This window comes from Dipodomys ordii, unplaced genomic scaffold, assembly GCF_000151885.1.
Source record: "Dipodomys ordii isolate 6190 unplaced genomic scaffold, Dord_2.0 Scaffold107, whole genome shotgun sequence".
NCBI classification, from domain to species: Eukaryota; Metazoa; Chordata; class Mammalia; order Rodentia; family Heteromyidae; genus Dipodomys; species Dipodomys ordii.
The window spans coordinates 848,873-874,639 of record NW_012267323.1 but is presented as its reverse complement, the minus strand read 5'-3'; the positions used below and the strand labels follow the sequence as shown (position 1 = coordinate 874,639).

The 25,767-nt window shown below is 46.0% G+C and overlaps 1 protein-coding gene across 1 annotated transcript in view; it reads left to right on the top strand.

Annotated features, from left to right (window-relative positions):
* The window catches only part of Tmem108 (transmembrane protein 108), a 114,298-nt gene that overhangs the window by 54,839 nt on the left and 33,692 nt on the right, over positions 1 to 25,767 (top strand). Inside the window, exon 2 of the mRNA XM_013028035.1 lies at positions 16,519 to 16,604. Coding sequence (XP_012883489.1) covers positions 16,565 to 16,604 — 40 coding nt within the window. The 5' untranslated portion in view covers positions 16,519 to 16,564. The remainder of the gene's footprint in view (positions 1 to 16,518; positions 16,605 to 25,767) is intronic.

The window sequence follows — 25,767 nt, the reverse complement described above, 5'->3', positions numbered from 1 at the left end:
ATTTCTGCCTGCTGGCTTTTCATTCCAGTTGTTAGTTTAAGCAGAGTCCTTTCTTCCCAGTAGCAGATCCATTAACCAGACTGTATGGAGGGCACAGAAGGTTAACTTTCCCCATGTAGAATAAAAAGGTTGAGTTTGGGGGGGGGGTTGGTACTTTTATCTAGGAAATGCAAACGTTCTCTTTCTCTTCTGAGAGCCTTTCTGGGGTGGAAATGTGAAGAGGCCTGCTGGGGATCACTCTATGGAGAGAACAGCCTGGGATTCCAGTACGGATTTATCACCAGCCACATCTAAGCATTAGCCAAACACCAGGCGGGAATTGCAGCAATCTCAGGGCCATTAACTACTACCGGGCTGATGTAATATAGAGGTTTTCTCTGTCTGCTGGCTTGGAAAGTCTTTTCGCTCTGTGTTTCCCCAATACACAATGAGTTGGGGAAACCTCTCCAATTCAGCAGACCTCATTCTTTCCTCCTGCGAGGAATGCAAGTCCTGGCTAGAAGTGTGATAGAATCTGTGTATTCACCTTTCAGTGAATCGCTTGGAATCAAAAAAAAAAAAAGATAACCTCTTGTAACAGCAACACCATAATAAAAATGAGTTTTGGCCGGGCACTGGTGGCTCACATCTGTCATCCTAGCTACTCAAGAGGCTGAGATCTGAGGATCATGGTTCAAAGCCAGCCTGGGCAAGGAAAGTCCGTGACACTCTTCTCTACAATGAACCACCAGAAAACCGGAAGTGGCGCTGTGGCTCAAGTGGTAGAGTGCTAGCCTTGAGCTGAAGAGCTGAGGGACAGCGCATAGGCCCAGAGTTCAAGTCCTAGAACGGACCAAAAAAAAATGTATTTTGTGGAGAGTGTGTTCCTGGCAGAGGAGGGGGTCAGACTTCACCATCAGAGACCTGTGGCATATAGTGACTAGGAAACGAGGGCATCACTGCATATTGGTGGGTACCAGGCAATCCGTAATAAAGGAGAGGTACAATAACTGATGCATCCATTCTCACTGGATTCTGGGAGAATTGGGATGCCCCTCTAGCAAGAAGGGAAGCTATCAGTCTCAGCAGATTTTTTTTTTCTAAGCTCCTATTCAAATTATGATATTGGAGTAAATCTAAGCTGGATTGGACATTGAGTTACAGTAAAAGCTATTACATTAAAGGTGATCAGAACCAATTTTTTTAAACTGGTGGTTGAAACAGAGAATCACAAATAATGTATATGCACGTGTATTTCTGCAACATTTTGTTTTAATTTAATGTAAATGTACATTAGCAATCTTTTAGCACAGGGCCAAGACCATTTCTGTGTATGTTGGCCTTTCAGTTAGAGTTCCGCTTCTTATTTCTTGAATAAATCATCCCTCCGCTGATCATCTCCTATTTTTAATTCTGTTTTCTTTTCTGAGTCAAGAACTCTTTAAGATATTTGCGATGAAATTCAAGTGTAGGAACTTAGTTGTATACCATTCAAGAAAAAAAATTGATGTGGTTACCTTGATACCCAATTGAAAGGGTTAAGACAAGCTAGCCTTAATGAAGTCTAGCCAAAGCATTCTATTGAATTTTCATGCAAATGGCTCTCTCTCCCAAGTTTTTTGATGATGATGTTCTTGTTTCTCAGGATATTTAGTTATAGTATGAAATTAAAATAACAAATGAAATGGGCATAAACAGATCTGGAGAGAAAACCCACCTCTAAAAGGAGATAATGTAGAGAAATCACAGAGTAAAAGCTTTTACCCGTGGGTTTCCAATATAACAGGGCACCAGTCAGGATGGGGTCAATAAAACTGTTAGGTCTGGAGAGAGGCCCTAAGTTCAACCCCCGGTACCTCAAAAAAAAAATGACCAAAAAGGAAGACCAAAAGAGAAGAGTTGGTGACCTACTCTGAAATCCCTTGAACCAGTTACCATTGTTTCCATTCTTGACTTTCATAGCTCTGAACTGTGCCCATCAGCTAAATATTGAAAAATGATGGTTAAAAAGCAAAAAACAAAAAACCACCAGCATCTGCTCCTTCATGGGGCAGGGAGTGTGTGTCAATTTTTAATACCTTAAAAAAGGCTAAGGAATCAAAACCCAGCGTAAAACATAATCTGTTCTATTTGTAAGTAAAAACCAGAAATGTCAGCTGAAACCATATTGTGACAAATCTCTGGGAAACATGTCCTGCGCTGATATGTATGCTTATCCCTGCAAAGATCATAGAAGAAAATGAATCTTCCTGATGCAAATTTCCTTTCGGAAAACCTTAGCAAAAACCTCTCCTAATCCGAGGTCTCAAGTCTTCAAGAAGAATTTTGCTGGATGATCCGTGCAGTAAAGACAAGATATTTTTAAACGCCTGCTGCCTTCAGACATCTTGAGAGTTTAGCATGCAAATTGGAGTGTATCATCTTTCTCCTTTTCCCTGTGTATGTGTATGTGTGTGTGTGCGAATATGTATGCAAACGTGTGTATTCTGTCAGGCCGATCAGAGACCCAGATTTGGGGTAAGTCACTTAACTTTTCCCACAACTCTGTCTTCTCTCAACTGAAATGTAAAAAGTAAAACAAAACAAAACAAAAAAACCTATGCTATATTTTATGGTAAGCCTGTTGCATTTTCTAACATTCTTTTACTCTACTGGAAAACTATTTGGAGATCACACACTCACTTGGGCCATGCCTATGTATACCACATAAACTGAAGTTTTATCTGATAGAGCTTAGGATAGGGTTTACGTGTGTATAGGGAGCCCCCTCCTCTGCCAGTTAATTGGTTAATTGGGATTCAATTTTGATGGTTAAGTTGCGCATCTGCACCTCCATTCAGCATTACTCATCATACCCCCCTGACAACTCCAGTGTTCAGAAACTCTGGGCAGGAAGGTATACAATAGGATTGGGGTGGCACAGGACCCTACAGGTTCACTGGTAGGAAGTAGAAATTCTGGGTCCAAGCTGCCGTCCGTGACTCGTTAGCGTACGAAGTGGTATTTGAATGTGAACTAATAAGAAAATTAAAATGGCTGGCTTCCCAGTTCCCATCCACTTGGGGAAGAGTGCCATCTTACTTTAGGCCTCCTGGATATCAGAATACCAGTGGTTGGGAAAGCATGGGATATGTTGGGGGGGAGGCGGGGGCAGGGATCTCACATGTCATGTCTTTCCTGGAGTCCTGAAAGGCTGTCATTAAACGTAATTCTCTTTTTCTGTCCTGTTAGGATGAGAGCCATAGCACATCCTCACTACTTAATTCTCACACCCCATTAAGGTCGAGGCTGATTTGTCACACTGACGCTGAAGAAAGTTATTATTCAAAGCCGAATTAAGAAGCAAATGGATAAAGAACAAAAACCAATAAGCCAAGCAGCCCTGACATTTAATTTTCTTGGAAGCCTTTCCCTTCCAACCAAGCAAGTGAGCACACTCCACACTTTCCAAATGAAAAGCAGTGTTGCAGCACGTTAACCCGCTCCCATAAACGCTGACTGGATCACGCGAGAGACACTGGGTGCTGTAGCCTTTCCTCTCCTTCCCCTGTCCTCTCCTGAAATGACATGTGTGGGTATGTGTGTGCACGTACACGTACACTGATGTGCTCATGTACATCAGTACTGGGGCTTGAACTCAGGGACTGGGCACTCTCCTTTTTGCACAAGGCTGGCACTTTACCACTTGAACCACAATTCCTCTTCGGTTTTCTGGTGGTTACTTGGAGATGAGAGTCTTGTGGACTTTCCTGCCCAGGCTGGCTTTGAACCATAGATCCTCAGATCTCAGCCTCCTGAATAGCAAGGATTACCATATTTTTATTTATTTTATTTATTTATTTTTGCCAGTCCTGGGGCTTGAACTCAGGGCCTGGGCACTGTCCCTGGGCCTCTCTGTATTCAAGGCTAGCACTCTCCCACTTGAGCCACAGTGCCACCTCCAGCCTTCTCTGTGCACGTGGTACTGAGGAATCAAACCCAGGGCTTTATGCATGCTAGGCAAGCCACATTCCCAGCCCCCACTGTTTTTCGTTTTTGTTTTTGTTTTTTTACTCTAGGCCTGGCTCAAGGTGAGTGCTCTCCCACTTGAGCCACAGTGCCACTTCCAGATTTTTCTGCTTACCTGGTGCTGAGGAATCAAACCCAGGGCCTCCTGCGTGCAAGGCAAGGACTCTACCACTGAGCCACCTTCCCGGCACCCCCCTTCCCCCCCCCCGCCGTCTCCCACACCACATTTTTTTAAGCAGAATTCTGCAAAGAGCGAATGACTGCTCATTGTCTAATATATGTATACTCAAGGGAAGTAAGCAAGTGTGTATCATTCATTCATCTGTCCTGTTGAGAAAATGGGAACTCCTTCAGAAGCTTTCTGTCTATGGGGAAGAAGTGAGAACTACCAGATGAGCAAAGGAAAAAAACAGAGTGCAGTTAAATTCCACCAAGATGCTTAGGGAGAGACGTTTACTTGACCTGAACTTGAGATGCATTCATTGATGATTTTTAAAAAGGGGTGTGTGTGTGTGTGTGTGTGTGTGTGTGTGTGTGTGTGTGTGTGTAAGAAAAATGAATTGAGAAGGAGCTTGTAGGATCCAGGGACCACTTTACATACATGTGAATTTTGGGCTGTGTACATAAAAGGTTAGCAGGTCCTTCACAAAAGATAGGGAAGGTATAACTTGGCATTTGCACGAAGGAATGCAAGTATTTCCCAGGGGAAATTTCTATACATGGATACTTTGCATCCATCACATTTGGTCCTCCCTGCTTTGGCTTAGAATCTTCAGACTCCAATTCCAATGACACATTGCCTTCTTATTGAGTATAGCCCCACCTGCAGAGGCTAACACTATCAGAGAACCCCCATCCCCATGGTAACAGAGGTCTCGACTTTTAACTTGGACATCACATGTAAAGGGAAAAAAAGTTTTTTTCTCTAGTCTTCGGAATGGTAATTTTGTGACTGTGGGACTGGCCTTTGATAACAGGGTTTTGTGAGAGCATTCGAGCCACAGGGTGTGAAATCCTTTGGGACTTTTTATATGCCATCCTTGATTTTATTTACATCAGGGCAAGCAGCAGAACTTAGGTCATGCAAGATGTCACTTTTCTACCAAGAATATGATTTATTCTCATGCCAGAGGTATCTCAAGGGTAGAAGGATAAGAAATTTTTGCCAGATGCCGGTGGCTCACGCCTGTCATCCTAGCTACTCAGGAAGATGAGATCTGAGGATCGAGGTTCAAAGCCAGCTCAGGCAGAAAAGTCCATGAGACTCTTATCTCCAATGAGCGACCAAAAACCTAAAAGTGGAGCTGTGGTTCAAGTGGTAGAGCACTTGCTTTGAGCTGAAGAGCTGAGGGACAGCGCCCAGGCCCAGAGTTCAAGCCCCATGACTGATTAAAAAAAAAAAAAAGGATAAGAAATTTTCATTTGTTCAGCTTTTCTGAACATTGCCCAACTCCCAGAAAAGTAGGTAGCAAGGAGGAGCTAATTAAATTAATGGGTATTTGATGTTGCTGTCTTCTTTTCCTGCTAAGCCAGTGACCTCCTTCTGTCATTAACCCTCTTAAAGATGGGAAGTGGTAGGTGAAGGTACCTGATCACCCTGTGAGAAATTACCTGCCAGCTCTGTTTTAAAACGTTAAAAAAGCTGGGCGCCGGTGGCTCATACCTGTCATCCTAACTACTCAGGAGGCTGCGATCTGAGGATCATAGTTCAGAGCCAGCCCAGGCAGAAAAGTCCATGAGACTCTTATCTGTGAGCCTCCTATCTCCAAAAAACCACTCAGAAAACTGAAAATGGTGCTGTGGCTCAAGTGGTAGAGCACTCATCTTGAGCTGAAGAGCTGAGGGACAGCGCCCAGGCCCAGAGTTCAAACCCCATGACTGACCAAAAAAAAAAAAAAAGTGATTACCATGTCTTCAATAGTGATACAGAGTGGTAGTGAACATAAGAGGAGACCAGACAGTGGCTGGCCCCATGGCATGCTGGGACACTACCGACCTGACTCAATGACGGGGGAGTTCCTCTCTGGCTTTCTTTCTGGTTTTCTTTCTTCTCCAGTGAATCAAGAGCCATAGCTCACGCCGGATGTTCCTAGAGGCCGTCCTCTGTGTGAAGATGTACAGAATGATTTTATATATTCTGAGATCATTGGTGACTCTGTCATGTTATGACTCTTGAAATTATTAGAGGGCACTGGTTGTCATTTAAACAATATGTAAAGAAGAAAAAAAAAAGCATCCAAAGCATGCCAGTCTGGTTCATTTGTGGAGCCACAACACCACTTTCGGTTTTCTGGTGGTTTTTTGGAGATAGGAGGCTCACAGACTTTCCTGTCCAGGCTGGCTTTGAACCACCATCCTCAGATCTCTGTCTCTTGACTAGCTAGTTTGACAGGTGTGAGCCACCGGCGCCAGGCTCATTTTTATTCTAAACAATCAAACACCTTCCACCTTTTGTGTACCTTTCAATTAACCAGTGGAGAGGTACCCTTGCAAACAAGAACTCAAGGATTAAGGTTGCTTGGTGGGCGGGGGGGATGGAGAGGGGAACTATAAGCAACACAGGCCTAGAGAGAGCACTCTTCCTTTATGATTTTTTTAACTAGTTGTCCAAAGGCATTTCAGTTCAAAGGTCAACCTGTATGCAGAATGTGGCTTGATCAGAGCTGCCCCTTCCATCATTTCCCACACCTCTTATCAGAACCCCTCTTCCCCTGCACCCCATCTTCTCAAGTCTCCTAGTTCCGTTTTTATAGATGTCTTTGGAGTATTATGATATTATTTTCCCACCCCTTCCTCTTTTCATTCATCTGTTCCTCTCCTTTTAGTTCCAATCCTTCTCCATCAAAACATGTTTCAGGGGGCTGGGAAGGTGGCTCAGTGGTAGAGTGCTTGCCTAGCACACATGAAGCCCCGGGTTCAATTCCTCGGTACCACATACACAGAAAAAGCTGGAAGCGGTGCTGTGGCTCAAGTGACAGAGCGCTAGCCTTGAGCTCAAGAAGCTCAGGGACAGCGCCCAGGCCCTGAGTTCAAGCCCCAGGACTGGAACAAGAAAAATGTCTCAGCTTCTTGGTTTCTGAGTTGAACTGCCTAGTGATAGTTCGAATGGATTACACCGAGAAATGGTTCTGTTAAGAAACCTTCGTGAGGGGAGGTAAAACCAGAAACCAAACGCTTGCTTCCTTATAGAGTCTCAGTGAGATTTTGAATTCATCAGCTTGCTGTCCCACTATCCACCACCTGTGCACTGAGCAAACCTCCAGCGATCTCTGTATGAAACTGAAAGGCTTTCAGAGGCACTGTGTCCGGTTGGGGGTGGGCTGATGGACGCTGTGTTAACAGTCTGGCAGCAAGAAATGACATGCCAACAGGAATGGACACAGCTTGGCCTGACATCATCTTAGCCGGACCTAGGCTGGTGACGTCACCCCTGCCTGGAACTCTGCCAGTTTTGTGGTACCATAGAGGAAAAGTTCCCTTCGGTGGAGCAGGGTGCACTCGGCTATTAACATTTCCTTCCCAGCTTCCAGCTCCCAGCTGATCAAGACTCATACCCTTGTCACTGCCCAGCGGGGAGCCATTGAAAAAGTCCAGTGTGATCGGGTAGAGATCAGGTTTGATTTGGGGAATGGAGGAGATGGGAAGCAGCAAAGCAGCAGGAGACTATTACTGCTGCCTGGTTGTTGGACTCGGGCCCCGCTGTGAGTGAACTGATAGGTGGAATCATGAAGCTGCCACTGTTATATAAAACCAGATTATTGACGTGCCCAGCCTGCTTACCATGCCGTGGCTGCATACCAGAGTAACCCACGCCCTCACCACCAGCCTTCCCAAGCAGGTAAGTTTCCCAGCCTCCTACCCATCCTGTTTTGCACTCCCCCTCCCCCATCTCCCTCTTTTGGGCTGGCTATTTTGCTGGGATCTGCACATGCATGACCCCTGGCCCAGGCTATACAAGCTCTGACAGGCTAAAGAGCTAATGCTCCTGCAGAGGAAGAAAATGGGAGACCATGATAGCTTTTGAACAGTTGTCCCTGCAGCCGTGACTGAAAGGCTGTGTGTGTGTGTGTGTGAGAGAGAGAGAGAGAGAGAATTCAGGGCCTTACACTCTCAGTGGGCTTTTTCATTCAAGGCTGGCACTCTCCCACTTGAGCCATACTCTCCCTTCCAGCTTTTTATTATTACTATTGTTGTTGTTGTTGTTAAATATTCCACTTCCAGCTTTTTATTGTTTAACTGGAGATAAGAGCCTCTCATGGGCTTTTTCTGCCCGGCTGGCTTTGAACCTTGATCCTCAGATCTCAGCTTCTTGAGTATTTAAGATTATAGGCATGAAGCCAGGTGCCAGTGGCTCACACCTGTCATCCTACCTACACAGGAGGCTGAGATCTGAGGATCACAGTTCAAAGCCAGCCCAGGCAGGAAAGTCCCCATGAGACTCTTATCTCCAATGAACCACCAGAAAACCAGAAGTGGCACTGTGGCTCAAGTGGTAGAGCATTCCCCTTGAGCTGAAGAGCTGAGGGACAGCACCCAGGCCTTGAGTTCAATCCCCATGACCAACCAAAAAAGATCATAGGCATAAGCCATCAGCACCTAGCATGAAGGAATTTATTTGGAGCCTGTGTGATGATCGATAGAATATGGGTGTTTGGTAGATTTGAGTTTTGAGACTACTGAATTTTTAGGAAATTCTACTTATGCTTTCATCTAGAAGGTTTACTAAAAGGACAGCGAGCAAGATTTACTAAAAGATAAAGAGTTGAGTTGGGATCAAGGCTCTGATACCTGCTAGCTTCATGACTTTAATTAACCTAAATTTTCTGAGCCCACACACACACACACAAAAAGCGAAGGCCATGAATACCTATTTTATGAGGGTGCTTTGAAGCCAGCAGTAAAACAATCTCATTTAACATGTTGCTGAACACACAGTCATTGTCCAAATAAATGTAACGTTCCTTTGCTTTTATCTACTCTTGCAACAAGGCATTCCAATGAATGGAAGAACCCAAAGCCGCACTTCGTGTCTGCTGTGCACATTACCAGTCAGCTGACAATGGGCACTTTTCTCACATCATTAAGCTTTTGGATAAAAATGAGTTCATGATTACTAAACCATAATATAAACATGAGCTAGCATCAATCATTGGGGCAATATTTGACCATCAAGTTTAATAAAACACAAGTGCTTAGGAATTGTGGGATGATTAATTCTTCAATAAGACTAACCTCTTTTCCTGTGAGTGGGTCATAGAAGTAATCTTGTGAAAACTCCAGGCCTGGCTCACTTGTTGAGTGTCAGCCTAGAAAGTGTGAAGCCCAAAGCCGGGCACCAGTGGCTCACGCCTGTCATCCTAGCTATTCAGGAGGCTGAGATCTGAGGATCAAGGTTCAAAGCCAAACCGGGCAGGAAAGTCTGTGAGACTCTTATCTCCAACAAACCACTAGAAAACCGGAAGTAGCTCTATGGCTCTAGTGGTAGAGTGCTTGCCTTGAGCTGAAGAGCTGAGGGACAGCATTCAGGCCCAGAGTTCAAGCCCTGCAACCCACAAAAAAAAAAAAAGAAAGAAAGAAAGAAAGAGAAAAGAAAAGAAACCAGCCAGGCACCAGTGGCTTATGCCTATAGTCCTAGCTACTCAGGAAACCAAGATCTGAAGATCAACCATTCGAAGCCCATGAGATTCTTTTTTTTCTTTTTTCTTTTTTTTTGGTCATGGGTCTTTTGAACTCTGGGCCTGGGGGCTGTCCCTCAGCTCTTCAGGTCAAGGCTAGTACTCTACCACTTGAGCCACAGCACCACTTCTGGCTTTTTTTTTTTGCTTATGTGGTGCTGAGGATTTGAACCCAGGGCCTCGTGCATGCAAAGCAAGTACCCTACCACTGAGCCACCTTCCCAGCCCTGCCCATGAGGTTCTTATCTCAGATTAACTACTCACCAAAAAAAAAAAAAAAAAAAAAGGTGGAGCTATAGTTCAAGTGGTAATTGCTCAGGGATAGCACTCAGGCCCTGAGTTCAAGCCTCAGGACCAGCATTAAAAAATAATAATCCCCTGGACACTTTCTTGAAACTCTAAAGTATATTTCTATCAGTTTTGATTACAGAAGGACAGTACTGGAAGACAATTGACTTGTTGCTTATTAACCTCTCGTTCATCCCTAGTCTGATTTCTTTAAGGTATAGTTCAGTTTTGTTCCAGCTTGTAGCCCCTCTGAGTTTTTGTGCTAATTCTGTGTGGTAGAAATGGCTAACATAGCTGATTGACCTTGAAGGGTTGACGGCCATTGTTAAGTCTTCTAGGTTCTGGATGAGAGCTTTATTTGAAAGTAATTGTTGGGCTGGGAAGGTGGCTCAGTGGTAGGGAGCTTGCCTTGCATGCCTGAGGCCCTGGGTTCCATTCCTCAGCACCACATTAGCAACAAGAAAAAAGCCGGAAGTGGCACTGTGGCTCAAGTGGTAGAGTGCTAGCCTTGAGCTGAAGAGCTGAGGGACAGTGCCCAGGCCCAGAGTTCAGGCCCCAGGACCTGATCCCCCCCCCCAAAAAAAGAAAGTAATTGTTGTAGGATTTATTCATTTAACTCAATTCTGGTTGCCTGGCTTTAGAATTTTAATTGAGTGAAACATCTAGATCTTACTAGTTGTGTGTTACCACATACAGACAAAAACAAAAAAATGCATTGAAATCACTTGGTTGGTTTTCCTTCTGCCAAACCTGGGTTTTAATCCCATCCAAAAACACCCCTGGTGATAGTTTAGGAATGTGACTTAGTGGTAGAGTGCTTACTAGCATGCATGAAGCCCTATGTTCGATTCCTCAGGACCACATTCACAGAAAAAGCCAGAAGTGGCCCTGTGGCTCAAGTGGTAGAGTGCTAGCCTTGAGCCAGAGAAGCTCAGGGACAGTGCCCAGATCCTGAGTTCAAGCCCTAGGACTGGCAAGAGAGAGAGAAGAGAGACAGACAGACAGACAGACTTTGGAGATAGGTTGTGCTGTTCCAACCACCTCTATCTACATTTTATTGAACTTCTAAAGATGTAAATGATTTACCCAAGATTGCATAATATAATGGGGTCCACATAATACATGCATATAAAACTGAGGTTCTCAACTTCACTTTAGGGTCCATTTTGGGCAGGCTCATTGAAGCCAGTCTTGCTAGGCCCCCATCCCAGAGGTTGATTCAGTGGGTCTGAACAATCCTGGTCATTTGCATTCCCAGAAAATTCTTGGTGCTGCTAGTGCTAGGAAGATCATACGTTGAGAACCGTGGAAACTTTGTGGTTACATTATTGAGAAGTTCATGAAATGTCAAGAGCCGACCTACAGATAGACATTCTGGAATTCTGAGGATCTAGCTGCTACCTTGAATTAATTCAGTACCATCTAATGTCTCTCCTGTAAGGCCATTTAATCATCAGTGGGTACAGTACTGTGTGTCCTAGCTGACCTGGACTCTCCAGCTGTCTCCTAGTCTGGTGAGCATTTATCTTATTGCATTGATCTGGAAAAATCGGGTCTAGGGGACCCAGCCTCTGTCTCCCTTACTTCCCAAAGTCTATCCACTGCTTTCCTGCCACTCTTTTGTTGTTGTTGTTGGTCATGGGGCTTGAACTCTGGGCCTGGGCGCTGTCCCTCAGCTCTTCAGCTCAAGGTGAGCGCTCTACCACTTGAGCCACAGTGCCACTTCTGGTTTTCTGGTGGTTCATTGGAGATAAGTGTCTCATGAGGAGGCAACAATGCTTGATAAGAAATGTACTCATGGGCTGGGAAGGTGGCTCAGTGGTAGAGTGCTTGCCTTGCGTGCCTGAGGCCCTGGGTTCAATTCCTTAGCACCACATATGCAAAAAGAGAAAAGCCGGAAGTGGCGCTATGGCTCAAGTGGTAGAGCGCTAGCCTTGAGCTGAAGAGCTGAGGGGCAGCGCCCAGACCCAGAGTTCAGGCCCCATGACTGGACCCAAAAAAAAACAACAAAAAAAAAAACAAAGAAATGTACTCGTTATCTTGCCCATGTAATTGTAACTCCTCTGTACGGTATTCTCACGAATACAGTAGTCTCACAAACTTTCCTGGCAGGGCTGGCTTTGAACTGCGATCCCCACATCTCAGCCAGGTCCTGAGTAGCTAGGATGACAGGTGTGAGCCACCAGCACCCGGCTTTCTGTCAGTCTTAACCTCCCCTGAGTGATCCAAAGATAAGAACTTGGGCACAATGAACTCAGAAGCCAACGATCCAGTCCCATGCTATCTCCTGCTGCTTATCCACTGTGGAGGCGTTTCACAGGGGCCAGTGGTAGAACTTCAACAGAAGCGAGATTCCCTCTGTACAGTCAGCTGTGGCGGCCAGCTGGGGAAGAGGTACCATCCTTGTAGTTCCCTCCGCTGCTGTCTCTTCAGCTCCGTAAGCCTGCACCGGGCAGGGCAGACAGACGTCAGGAATAGGAGCGGCTCACTCCACCGCGGTCCCATCCCTGAGCCTCGCTGCTCTCTCCCTCTCAGTCATTATCACCTCTCCCATTTAGACACCCCTTTATAAAAGCCAGAAGTGGGGACCCAGAGAGAAAAAGGTTGATCAGAGTCAGAACTTGGGTAGGAAACCAGCAAGAGCTCATGTTCGTTAAGACAGGAATCGCATGGAAAGGCCGAGATCTAAATATTTAAGAAACACTGACTCACTCCTTTTCTATTTTGAACAGGACATGCAAATGTGGCTGCGTTTACGAGCCCACGCCCTCCCTCTCCTAAAAGTGCCATTTTTCAGGAAAGGGGAAGGAGTAGATCTCACCTCTCCGCGTCTCTAGTTCTCTCTGCGGTTGGGTCCAGGGTCCCTGGTTCTCTGTTTCTCCCCTTGGTCGCACAGCAGAGTCCCTGGGGAGCTTCCCTCAGGTGCTTTGGGAGTCAAGTTTCCTTGATCTGAGACTGAGGTGCCAAGTAAGCCATTGATACGTGCCTCCCCTGTTTTTTGTTTGTTTGTTTTTGCTGGTACTGGGGCTTGAACTCAAGGCCTCAAGATCTCACTAGTTCGGCTTTTTTTTTTCCCCCTCTCCAGAGCTGGTGCTCTACCACTTGAGCTATACCCCCACTTCCAGGTTTTGATGGGTAATTGGAAATGAGAGTCTCACAGAGCCAGACACTGATGCCTCACACCTATCAGGAGGCTGAGATCTGAGGATCGTGGTCCAAAGCCAGCCTGGGCAGGAAAGTCTGTGAGACTTTTTTTTTAATCTCCAATGAACCACCAGCAAACCAGAAGTGGCGCAGAGTGGTAGTGCGCTAGTCTTGAGTAAAAAGAGCTGAAGGACAGGTGCCAGGCCCTGAGTTCAAGCCCCACTGCCAACTACAAAAAAAAGTGTCACAGACTTTTCTCTTCAGGCTGGCTTTGAACCACAGTCTCCTCAAATCATAGACTCCTGAGTTGTTAGGACTTACAGGCGTGAAACACAGTACTCCTCCCTGTGTTCTGAATGTTGAATCAGAACATCTAGCTTTAGGTTTTTGCTTTCAAAACCTGGCTACTTCTAAGGACAATTGTAGGAGCCTTTTATTTTTTATTTATTTATTTTTTTGTATGTGTTTGGGTCCGGTCATGGGGCCTGAACTCTGGGCCTGGGCGCTGTCCCTCAGCTCTTCAGCTTAAGGCTAGCGCTCTGCCACTTGAGCCATAGTGCCACTTCGGCTTTTTTTCTTTTTTTTGCTTATGTGGTGCTGGGGAATGGAACCCAGGGCCTCGTGCATGCAAGGCAAGCGCTCTACCACGGAGCCACCTTCCCAGCCCCTCGTAGGAGCCTTTTAAAATCGACTCATTCTCCCCAAACTAGGAATTCAAATTCCTGCAGGTATCTATTTGGGAACCAGACTTTGACCATCCACTAGGTTGAGGAATTAACAATCTGTACTTTGGGGTATTTCTCCTAGCCTTTCCAGCTAGGAAGGTAGAGTTGTCAACATAATCAGTTAAAGCTACTTAGGGGCTTCACAGATGAGGCCGAATGTGTGACTCCTACCCCCAGCTGGCCGTCCAAATGACATGCTTAAGACAAGCTTGGGATGGTCTTGAACTTGACCTTCTTGAGGTTGGGCTTTCCTGCCCAACTCTCCCCAGCACTTCCTCTACGCCTCAGCTAAAGCCTGGATCGGTTTTATATTGGCCCACCCCACGCTTGCCCACATATTTTCCCCATTTCGTTATCATTTTTATTTCACTATATCTACTCAGTGGCACACTTCTGCAGAACCACTGGCGATATGAAACCAGAAACACAGATTAAAACTACCCTTACACTATCTTGAGAATTAAAAGTCTTTTATGTGGCTTCAAGGGGAAAAGAAAAGAGCTATGGACGGGAAATAGAAAAAGGAGAGTGTGTTTAAGGTTAAAGGTTGATATTAAATTGGTCAGTGACTAATACTGTGAATAACTTTACACACTGAAAGCCTATTACCCCTTCGATGTATGTCTCAGGAGTTTAGATGCTGTTTCCATATGTAAAGCATTCTGCTAAGTTTTGCCTGTTTTATATGGCCTCACTTCCATTTCTGATGTAAAAACATCAATATATCTTTCAGAACAAATGCCTACTGCCCACAAGAAATACACATATATATTTTTTAAGTCCCCAAATTCAATTTCGGAAACCATTTCTCAGGCACTGCAAAAGAAGAGAAAAATGAATGAGTTTGCTGTGGACAAGGAATAATCTTTTCCATAAGCACGGCAGTCAAAATGATAGAACCTACTCTTTTAGTATTTGGCATCTCTACAATATCATTTAATTCCCCGACCTCAGTAGGCAGAGTCTTTAACACCAAAACCATAAAAGAGGAAATGTGATATGTATTCCTCACTTCCCACAAGCACTTCCCTGTCTCCTCAAAGGAGATAAATGGTCCTCATACATTGTAATGCTGGCAGAGAGAGGTCTGTGTTATTCTAAGGAGCCTCAAAGTCCCAGTGCTGTGGACAGCAGACTCTCTCTCCCCCTGCAAACACAGAGAGATCACAGCTGCCCACCCCTGGAGGAACACAGGGCAGCTACTTGTGGCAGAATTCTCACTAAGCGCTTTCCTTTCTTGGGCTTTTTCTCTTACCTTTTTTTTTTTTTTTTGTCGGTCATGGGGCTTGAACTCTGGGCCTGGGCGCTGCCCCTCAGCTCTTCAGCTCAAGGCCAGAGCTCTACCACTTGAGCCACGGCGCCACTTCCGATTTTCTGGTGGCTCATGGGAGATGAGAGTCTCACGGACTTTCCTGCCCAGGCTGGCTTTGAACCATGCTCCTCATATCTCTGCCTCCTGAGTAGCTAGGATGACAGGCGTGAGCCACTGGCGCCCCAACATGTCCAATGCTGCTTGATCCTTGTCACCCCTTCTTTCCCCCAGAGTCACGTCACATTTCCCACTTGGCTTCTCACCGGTGGACATTAAGGTTTATGACTGTATGTGTACCAACCCCTTCCCCTCCACCCTGTTCCTTTTCCCACTCATCCACTCACTAGCACTAGCCTTACATCTCCCCCTCTTCCCCCCCCCATTCAAGCTGTGTTTCAGTTTCCTGCTATTCATTTTGCTCAACTGTCTGGTAATTGTTCAAAAGATTTCCTCCATGGAGTTTCACTCTTGCATCTACTATACTTTACTCACTTTGGTCAGTGTATATGCACCTATGCACCTGTGTGTGTTTACCTGGGAGGTTGTATTTTGTGCCTAAGATCCACGCATTGAGAGAAAACATAGGCCTTTTGTCTTTCCTGGCTTATCTTTTACTCAGTATGATATTTCCCAGATCCATTCATTTCCCTGAAAATGACGTAATTTCATTTTTTTTCTGGGAACTTAAATAGCTATTATTTGCTCTTTGAAACAAAGTAGTAAAATAATAACAACCCAGAAACTTGCTTCTGATAGCGGGGAAGGGGGTCAGGATTTAAATGTACAGTATGTAAAAGGACAGACTTGTTGGAGAGCATATTTATGAGGCTGGACCTGGACAGATACATCTAAAGTCTGAGCCATCAACTCTTCCTATCGCAAGGATAATATGTGATTGGTAGTAGTTTTTCATTTATTCTCTTTATTTTCTGTTAACCATAGTACCCAAATATTCCCTAATGAAAGTATCCTTTGTGTTGAGAAAATTAATGCAGTTTCAAGTGTGATTGTGCTCTCTTATTCTTCTTGTTTGTTTGTGAGCACCTGAGCAAAAATGAGATTAGGAAAGAAACTTCTTGAGACTAGAGACTCTGCAGAGATTCACAGAAAGTCCTGAAAGTTCCAAAACCAGACTCTTACCATCTAGCTGCGTGTGTGTTTTCTTCAAGAGGGGCATATGGTTTCAGTGTTGAGTCAATTGATTGGTGGTGATTTTGTAACAGAGAACATCATAAATTAAAATGTTTTTGGTATATCTAACCCAAGATTTGTCTACTTCAAATGTAGGTATTTAACAACCAGGACCATGTTGATTGGGAGCTCTTTCTGACTGTTCATTTAAAGTACGCCCCCCTGGATGTTACAATTTCTTCTCCTATTTTCCTAGACAGAATCATGAATAAACTGGAGGCAACGCAGGACCAGATGATACCATGAAGAGAAGCTTACAGGCCCTCTATTGCCAACTGTTAAGTAAGTCCATCCCACCTTTCTTTTTTCCTGGTTGACCTGGTTTTGCCACTAAAGCGCCAGAACTTACACAAGACCAAGAGTGGGTCTATGAGAAAGGGCCCTGAGGTTTTCCTCTGCGTCATCTAGATACGCCATCAACCATAGAATCATTCTAATGTCGTGAGCAGTTGTAATATAGACTCCGCTATCATAAAGCATATCATAATGATATGCTTGTTAAGCATCATCCAAAAACGTGTGCCGAAAGCATCCTTGCTCTCGGGTTTGTAGTAGTGAAAGGTCCTTCAATATAATCTCCTGTAGGTTCTTGATGAGGAAGAAGACTGTGTCTTCTGAATTTTGTCACATAGAATCAGTTATCCTTTGGTGACTATAAAGCCTTTGGCTTGGAATGTTGTAGATAGATAGATAGATAGATAGATAGATAGATAGATAGATAGATAGATAGATAGATAGATTGTAAAAGAGATAGAGATTTCTTGGGCTGGGAATATGACTTAGAGGTAGAGTGCCTGCATGAAGCCCTAGGTTCGATTCCTCAGTACCACATAAACAGAAAAAGCCAGAAGTGGTGCTGTGGTTCAAGTGGTAGAGCGCTAGCCTTGTGCAGAAGTTCAGGGACAGTGCCCAGGGCCTGAGTTCAAGCCCCAGGACTGGCAAAAAAAAAAAAAGACAAAAAAGAGATTTCTTAGGTTTGGGGTAGCACACTAAGTGTAACTTTCTGGATGTCATCTATGTTTGGGGATCACATCACAGAGTTCCTGTTGCATTAGTGACCATACAAGCCTTTGGGACGGAAGTGCTGCTCAGTGAATGGAAAAGCCGATAGCAATGGAGTGCTGATGTGCTGACTGACCCACTTGGAACAGCCGGCATTACCCGCTCCAGGGCAAGGCACCGAGTTGGAAAGCCTGGAGTTCATTGTCATTTGTCTAGTTCTTGCTGAGGCGAATGGAAGTCCTGTCTTTCCTAGACTAAGCAACTCCTGTTCCCTTTTCCTGAGGGAAAAAAAAAATGAAATGAAATGAAAAGAGATTGAGATGCAAATCACCAGCCAGTCAGCCCTTACTATGCAGTCATTCAGGTTATATTGTTGGACCCCCAGCGCCGGGCACTTTATCTACAGACAACATCCTGGCTGGGTGTTTTAATTGACTCATTTCTTCTGCCCAATTCTAATCCCTGCAACACAGATCACGTCAGGCTATTTCAGTCTGGTTGGGCAACAGCCAAATGTCATGGGGACAGCTCTCGTGTGCTTTTGCCATGTGTTTTAAAGGACTGTGGGTTGGTTGCCTTTAAAATAAAAAAAAAAGATAAGCTTGTTTGTTGGAGAAAAGGCTTTATACATTGAAGAAGCAACGTCATCAAGGAATGACTAACTGCTTTGATGGGGAGAGGAGACATTTAAAGGATAAACAAGGTTTTCATACCCACATGCACACACACATACACACCTCAGAAAGGAGAAAGCAGTCCGATTTCACACACACACACACACACACACCTCAAAAAGGAGAAGAAAGTCATTTGATCATGTCTGCAGCTGGAGAAGCAGGAAATGAAAAGGAAAATCATAGTAAATTAGGAAACACCAAGATTTTTGTGGCGTATTTTTGTGGCGTACACCTTAGCTGACTGTCTGTCCCAAAGCTGGTAAAAATATTTTAAGGTCATACATTACTTGAAAGGCATTGCCTAATTATTCTAACGTTCAGAGACAGGTCTTGTGTTTAACAAGGGTCATCTTCCTAAATGGAACAATTAGGAATGCAAAAGGGGTTTCTGCCGGGCGCTGGTAGCTCACGACCGTCATCCTAGCTACTCAAGAGGCTGAGATCTGAGGAGCGTGGTTCAAAGCCAGCCCAGGCAGGAAAGTCTGTGAGACTCTGATCTCCAGTGAACCACCAGAAAACCGGAAGTGGCACTGTGGCTCAAGTGGTAGCGTGCTCACCTTGAGCTGAAGAGCTGAGGGACAGCACCCAGGCACCCAGAGTTCAAGCCCCACAACAAATCTCAAACATCACCTAGAGAGCTAGAGAAATCACCTGTCTCAACACCTGGTTACTTACCAAAGCTTGCCAGGATATGCACCTGGCCCAGGTTAGATAGGTCTTTGCTGTTAGATGATAGGTAGTGCTACTCTCTGGGCAAGTCTGACTACTGGCCCGTATAAACACACTGTGGCTCATACACATCACTCATCCATTCTTTACTTTTGCCTGCGCTAACTTTGTCCACTAGCAAACATGTTTTTACAATGTCTAGAATTGACTTGAGAACTAAGAGGCAACACAGACTTGCTGTGTGATTCTTTTATTTTAATGGATCTCAGCCAACTGGTATGTCAAATGTGGTGTGTAGGGGTGGGGAAGGGGAGCCGAACCATACAGACTGTGCAGTTCCGTGTGCAGAGTAGTTTCCTTTCCATGAGGAGTTGAAGGGAGACAACCACAGAGGTTTTGTGATTCGGCCTACAGAGTGGCCTCCCCTACATGAGATGTTGGAAGACAATCCATCTTTTTTTTGTTGTTTGGTCGTGGGGCTTGAACTCTGGGCCTGGGCGCTGTCCCTCAGCTCTTCAGCTCAAGATGAGCCTTCTACCACTTGAGCCACAGCGCCACTTCCAGTTTTCTGAGTGGTTTATTGGAGTCTCACAGACTTTTCCTGCCTGGGCTGGCTTTGAACCATGATCCTCAGATCTCAGTCTCCTGAGTAGCTAGGATGACAGGCGTGAGCCACCGGTGCCCAGCTCAATCCATCTTTCTTCATGGACTCTTCATCCACTGGACCTCCTTCCCTTGCTGTTTACAACTTCCTGGTGGCAACATGTACCACACGGGACTAAGTAGGGCCTTAGATTCGGAAGCAAAGACAGCCTGAGCTCAAATCCTGGCCATACCCTATACCCATCAGTACCAGTTTGAGCCTGCCTCTCTTACCAGCTGATGGGCCCTCTGTCCCCCCACCCCCACCCCTAGACAAATCCCATCCCCTCAGAAACTACTGAGGACCCTTTGCTCTTGAGGAAATGAAGAACTCGGTCCATTAATGGCAAAGACCGGTTCACAGGCCTGTAGTAATGGCAATGACACACGTGTGCGCGGGGTCATCCATTAACACTACAGAAACGGGAAACATCCCTTTCCCACGTACTGCAACTTGCCACATGAGACTGAATTCATCTGACTGGCTTTGATCAGTGTTTTTCATGCTAGCTTAAGGAGCGCTTCATGCACCCCCTTGTCCAGACCCCGCCCCTGACTCAATCAGGTGGTGAGGGCAGGGAGCCCCAGTGTCATGGACTCTGGGAGTCTAAGCGCTTCTACACTTTACCTGTGCAGCACAGTCGCCTAGAGAGCAGCGCTGAATGCCCCTCCCCACTCCCCCCATAGTTTCTGATCCATTGTATCTGGGAATCTGGGAGTAGGCCAGGAATTTACATTCCTACATCTCCAGTGCTGTGGAAGCTTTGGCCCAGAGACTGACCTGTGACAGACACGGTCTTTGACTAGACTGGGCCAGAGAAGTTTTGCAGCTTCCTGGCATCACTGGACTATGTGGTTCGTTCCTGGAAGAGAACCAAGAGCTGGGACTGGGCATAGTGATGCATGTCTGTAATCGCAGCTCTGCAGAAGACACTGGTGGACCTTATCCAAGACCAGCCGCGAGCAAAATAGCATGAAGTCTCCTTTGAAAAAAAACAACTAAATCCAAAGAAGGATGAGAGTGTTGCTCAAGTGGTACAGAATTTGAGGTCCTAAGTTCAAATCCTATAACTGCCAAAACAAACAGAGAAAACCCATGATCCGTTGAAGGTGGGGGGCTGTGAAGGAGCTGGGGAGTTGACAGGAGAATCATAAATGCGGTGGATTTATGAACTGTTGGAGGATATTCAGGATATTCTGCAGGTTCATTTTTTTTTTTTAATCATGAGAAGGGCACGGGAGTGGGCTGGCTTCGGGTTGTAACACAAAGGCAAAAAAAAAAAAAAAAAGAGTAACTCTTCACTGTGACCGCACACTGCTCCCTGCCTGCTTTAGAAGTGGATTATCTAAGACTATTTCTTCCTCAGTTCTTGCTGGTTGGCTTTTTGTGCAAATCAAATCTTCAAGGCTGGATTCTTTTTTTTCTTCTTCTTCTCAATGATGAAATAGCTCTCTCCAGAGAGAGCAGGGCTCTGTGGTTTTGAAGGATAAGTCATTTGTGCAAAAGATTTCAGGAAGTAGCACTCTCATTGTGACCTTAGACCCCAGAGTTATACTACCCAGTGTCCTTAAAGATGTCCTGTTGAAGCCGGGCATCAGTGGCTCACACCTGTAATCCTAGCTACTCAGAAGGCTGAGATCTGAGGATTGTGGTTCAAAGCCAGCACGGGCAGGAATATCTGTGACTCTTATCTCCAGTGAACCACCAGAAAACCAGAAGTGGCGCTGTGGCTCAAGTGGTAGAGTGCTCACCTTGAGCTGAAGAGCTGAGGGACAGCGCCCAGGCCCAGAATTCAAACCCCAGGATGGACATGCATACATACATACACACATACATACGTACGTACGTACATACATACAATCCATGCTTAATGACATCTACAGAAGCTTTTCTAAAGAAGGTCACATTTGCAAGCTTCAAGGTTATACTGTTGGCTGCATCTTTTGGGACAGCACCCACCCACCATCTGAGCTGTGCTGTTGCTGTACACCGTGTGGAGTTGTTTCCTGTAGATCGAGCAGGTGGTATTAACATCTGGCGAACCTGAGCCAGGTGCTCAGAAGGCGGTGGTTATGGCCAGGGGATGAGGAAGGAGAACCAGTCAGGATATGTTGGTGTGACGCTCATGCCCGCACGCAGCCCTGGTGCACAGCCCCTTCCCAGCCTGTAGCACCAGTGCTGGGTGCGTGATTAATTATGCCACGATTGGTGGGAGGACGAAAGACTGCGAGCCGCTGTCCCTGGTCCTGAGCCCCGTTAACACTGGGCAGAAGGGCTTTCACCATCCCCTAAGATGTTCTCTGGAAGTCACATCCGTTGCCCTATGGGCAAAGCTCTGGCTCCATGCTCACAGCAGTGGGAGTCCCCTAATCATATTGTGGCTCAGAAGAGAGCCCTTCCCCACAACCTTTTTTGTGAGTTGTGGAGCTTGAACTCTGGGCCTGAGCACTGTCCCTCAGCTCCTCAGATCAAGGCGAGCACTCCGCCACTTGAGCCACAGCGCCACTTCCAGCTTTTTCTTCTTATGTGGTGCCAAAGAATCAAACCCAGGGCCTCATGCATGCGAGGCAAGCACTCTACCACTGAGCCACCTTCCCAGCCCCCCCCCTCCACTCTGCCCCTTTAAGACAACAAAAAGCTGCAATGGTTTATTTTGAATTGCCTTATGGAGATGCTCGCTTTCCCCAAAGGGCAGAGAATGAAGGCTCCAAGAGTGCCCCAAGACGGGATCAGTACTGTGCCCCGGGCACACATGACACTCAGTATCCCAGTGGTAGCAGGAGATGCACAGAGGGGAAACTGAGCCACTTCAGCCAGATGGCCATTACTAAGATTGCAGCTGCTGACCTGGAAGTCATTACCAGGAGGCAAGTACAGCCCTCCCCTCCTCCCCCTCCCCCCAAGCCAAGGGGGTGTCCGCTTGAAAGGAAGCCAGCGTGGCCGGGCTGCTTTCTTGCACACACGGTCACATCTAAGCAACTCTCACCATGACAACGGAGAATTCCTGCAGAAGGAAACAGAGGCTCAGATGGATGGTCCCGTTTTCCCCCATTGATTTGTTGTTGCTATTTTGACCTGTTGTACATGTAAAATAACTGACCTTTAAAAACAACAACAACACAACAACACTGTATCCTATTTCAATGGCCTAATTATAGAATTGCCATGGGGAAGGGACTTCCCATATGTCACCCTAAAATTGGCCCCATACTGTCTTGATCATCTCCATCTTTTGACAGGCGTCAGAAACAGATAGGAATGCTGAGAGGTGCAAGTAACTAGAATCCCAGCCATTTGGGAGAATCACAGTTCAAAGCTAGGCTGAGGATTGCGGGGGTGGGCAAAAAAAAAAAAAGGAGTTAGCAAGACTCATCTCAATAAGTAAATGAGGTGTGTGTGTGTCTGTCGGTGGGTCTGTCTGTCTGTACTCATGGCTGTGTAGGAGAAAGGAAGATCAGAGGCCGGCAGGGGTGAGAGAGTGGTGGTAGAATCTACAGAGGGCTGGGGTGTAGTTCAAGTACCAGAGAAGCTGCCCAACAAAAGTAAAGCCCTGGGTTCAAATAGTGGAGGGGGAGGAGGAAGAGGGGGAGTCGTCGTCATCATATCTTTCTTGTGTCCACTCTGTTGGGTCACTTAGGAGAACTGGGCACTGTTCAAACACTTAAAGCAGCGAGCCACATACATTTTAACATGTGGGAAGCATTTGGGACAGTGACATAAACTAGTCAACCTCCTCCACCTCCTCCTCCTCCATCATCATCATCATCCCTGTTTCCCCTCATTCTCCTCCCAGGTCTCTGAACATAAAACAATACTCATCTCCCCCGCTTCTCTGCTATGAATTTCTCATCAAAGTCACACTCTGGGAGTCAGGCCAAAGGTCATCCCTAAGAGCTGGTGTAGCAGGTGATTGCTAAGCAGTGTCGTCCCTGTCCACCCCTCCCCCCACCTGCACCAGGTAGAGATGTCTTGGAAATTCCCCCTGGATCTCATCCCCTCGGGCATTATTCGATTGCAGTGATCAGAGGAACATGGCTGAGAAGCCTGTTCTTTCCCTAGAGATTCAGCTCTTGCAGGTGTGTTCTCAGTAACATCTTCTCCTGCCACCAAATCATTTTTTTATCTCAAAACCCACATTTGGAATACTTCCAAATACAAAGTTCTAGCCGGGCACCAAGGACTCACACCTGTAATCCTAGCTTCTCAGGAGGCTAAGATCTGAGGATCGTGGTTCAAAGCCAGCCCAGGCAAGAAAGTCCATGAGACACTCAACTCTAACTACCAAAAAGTTGGAAGTAGAGCTGTGGCTCAAGTGGGAGAGCTCTAGCCTTGAGCAAAAATTGCTCAGAGACAGCGCCCAGGTCTTGAACTCAAGCTCCAGGACCAGCTTAAAAAAAAATACAAAATTCTGATAGCTAGAAAACTACTCAGAGGCTTCCTCCTGAGTCTGATACAGATGGAAAGGGAGGGGGACCCTCTCTGGGCGGGACGAATGTGAAACCAGGGCTAGTTTTAGAGAGAAGCAGTCTTTGTGTCCCAGAGATCATTGAGGAGTTCACCCTTGGGTGAGGAGTTAACCCTTGGGTGCCACAAGACAGCTGGTTGGCTAGATGTTAAGTAATCTTCATTTTCTTTCAAAAACAATGTGTCACCCGGTCACTTATGGGTCGTGCCCATAATCCTAACTACTCAAGGCTGAGATCTAAGGACTGAGGATTGAAGCCACAGACAAATCTGTGAAACTCTTGTCCCTAGTTGACTAGCAAAAAAAAAAAAGTAAAAGTATGGCCCAAGTGGTAGAGTGCCAGCCTTGAACAAAAAAGCAGTGAGAACATGAGGCCTATAGTCCAAGCCCCAGTACTGGCATGCACTCATGTGCACGTGCACGCATGCGCATGAGCACGAACACACACACACACACACACAAGGTTGCACCAACAAAGAGAACACAGAAGAGAGAAGCCTGTGTTATACACACAAACCCACTGAGGCACTCAGAGCACATCCAGGCTGTACCGGAGAGGTGGCTCTTAGAGAAGGGTTGGGGCATCCCTATTACTAGGAAGACCTCTGCCTGCCGACTCATACCATCTCATCCCAGATTTCATGCCATGAAATCTTTCCAAGCCATTCTGGGAGAGGGAGAGAGAGAAAGAGAGAGAGAGAGAGAGAGAATGTCATGATATGTCATGATGTCCCTGGGGAAAAGAGCAGGGGTCACTGTCATGTCAAAACGTCAGATGTCATGGGCTTCTGTCATGGCTCTAACTTAATTACCAAGTGACAGTCCCATCTCTGCTAAGGCTGTTAGCAGTCTGGCTTTAATTGAGATATCCACAGATAGCCACAGTGCCTGACAAGCCGGCAAAAGCTGAAACTCCATCCCGGGGAATTTACTATCTTTAACATCCTAAGAAACTGCAGATAGGGCCTCTGACCAAATAAACAAGCTATCTGGAGTGGAATCTCGACAAGAAATCCCTCCTTTCAATCCAGAAGCCGTGTGTGGCACCTGACCATTTGGGGCTTTGCTGGGTTAGCTGTCTTTCTGCACACTTTCATAAAGAACCCATTCAAAGCCAGATACACACCTATAATCCTCACTACTCAGGAGGCTGAGCAGTTGATCATCAGGGTTCAAAGGCAGGCTTGGGCACATGAATCCAAGAGACTCTTATCTCCAATTAACCAGCAAAAAACTAGAAGTAGAAGTGTGGGTCTGGGGTGAGAGGTAGAGTACCAGTACCATAAAGGATGGAAAGAAGGGAGGGAGGGAGGGAAGGAAGGAAGGAAGGAAAGAAGGGGAAAGGAGATGGCAGGAAGAAGGAAGGAAAAGGAAAGAAGAGGAAAGAGGAAAGGAAGAGGGAAGGAAGGAAAGGATGGAGGGAGGGAGGGAGGGAAGGAACATATGTAAGAACCTATTCAATGCCACACATGAAGCTAGGCAGGAAAAGACATGAGCCCAGAGGTAGGGACGTAACTCAGTGTGGAGTGCTTGCCTCCTGCGTACTAGGAAAATAAGAGAAAAGTGGGAGAGAATTAGAGCCAGGAGCGCAGAAGTCTGTTTCGTTTTGTTTTATTTTAGCCAGCTCACCCCTGCAGTTCGAGATCACAGTGTTGTAGACAGTTTTGAGACTTTTTTTAAAACATGGTATTTAATACAACTTTCGTGATAGAATCAAAAATCCTCAAAAGCTCACTCTCTAGCTATGACAAACTCCCATGGTGTGTGGCATTTGGTGATTGGCAAACATCTGGCAAAACCCCATGGCTCAACTGCTCGAGATGTCTGCCACCAGCAAGGAGACTATTGAGGTGAATTTCCTAAGAAATCAGGGTAACGAGTGTACCAAAGGCCAAGGATGTCTCAAGATGAGAAGGATGGGGAGGGTACAAAGCTGAAGTGAGGGGCTGGGAAGGTGGCTCAGTGGTAGAGCGCTTGCCTTGCATGCCT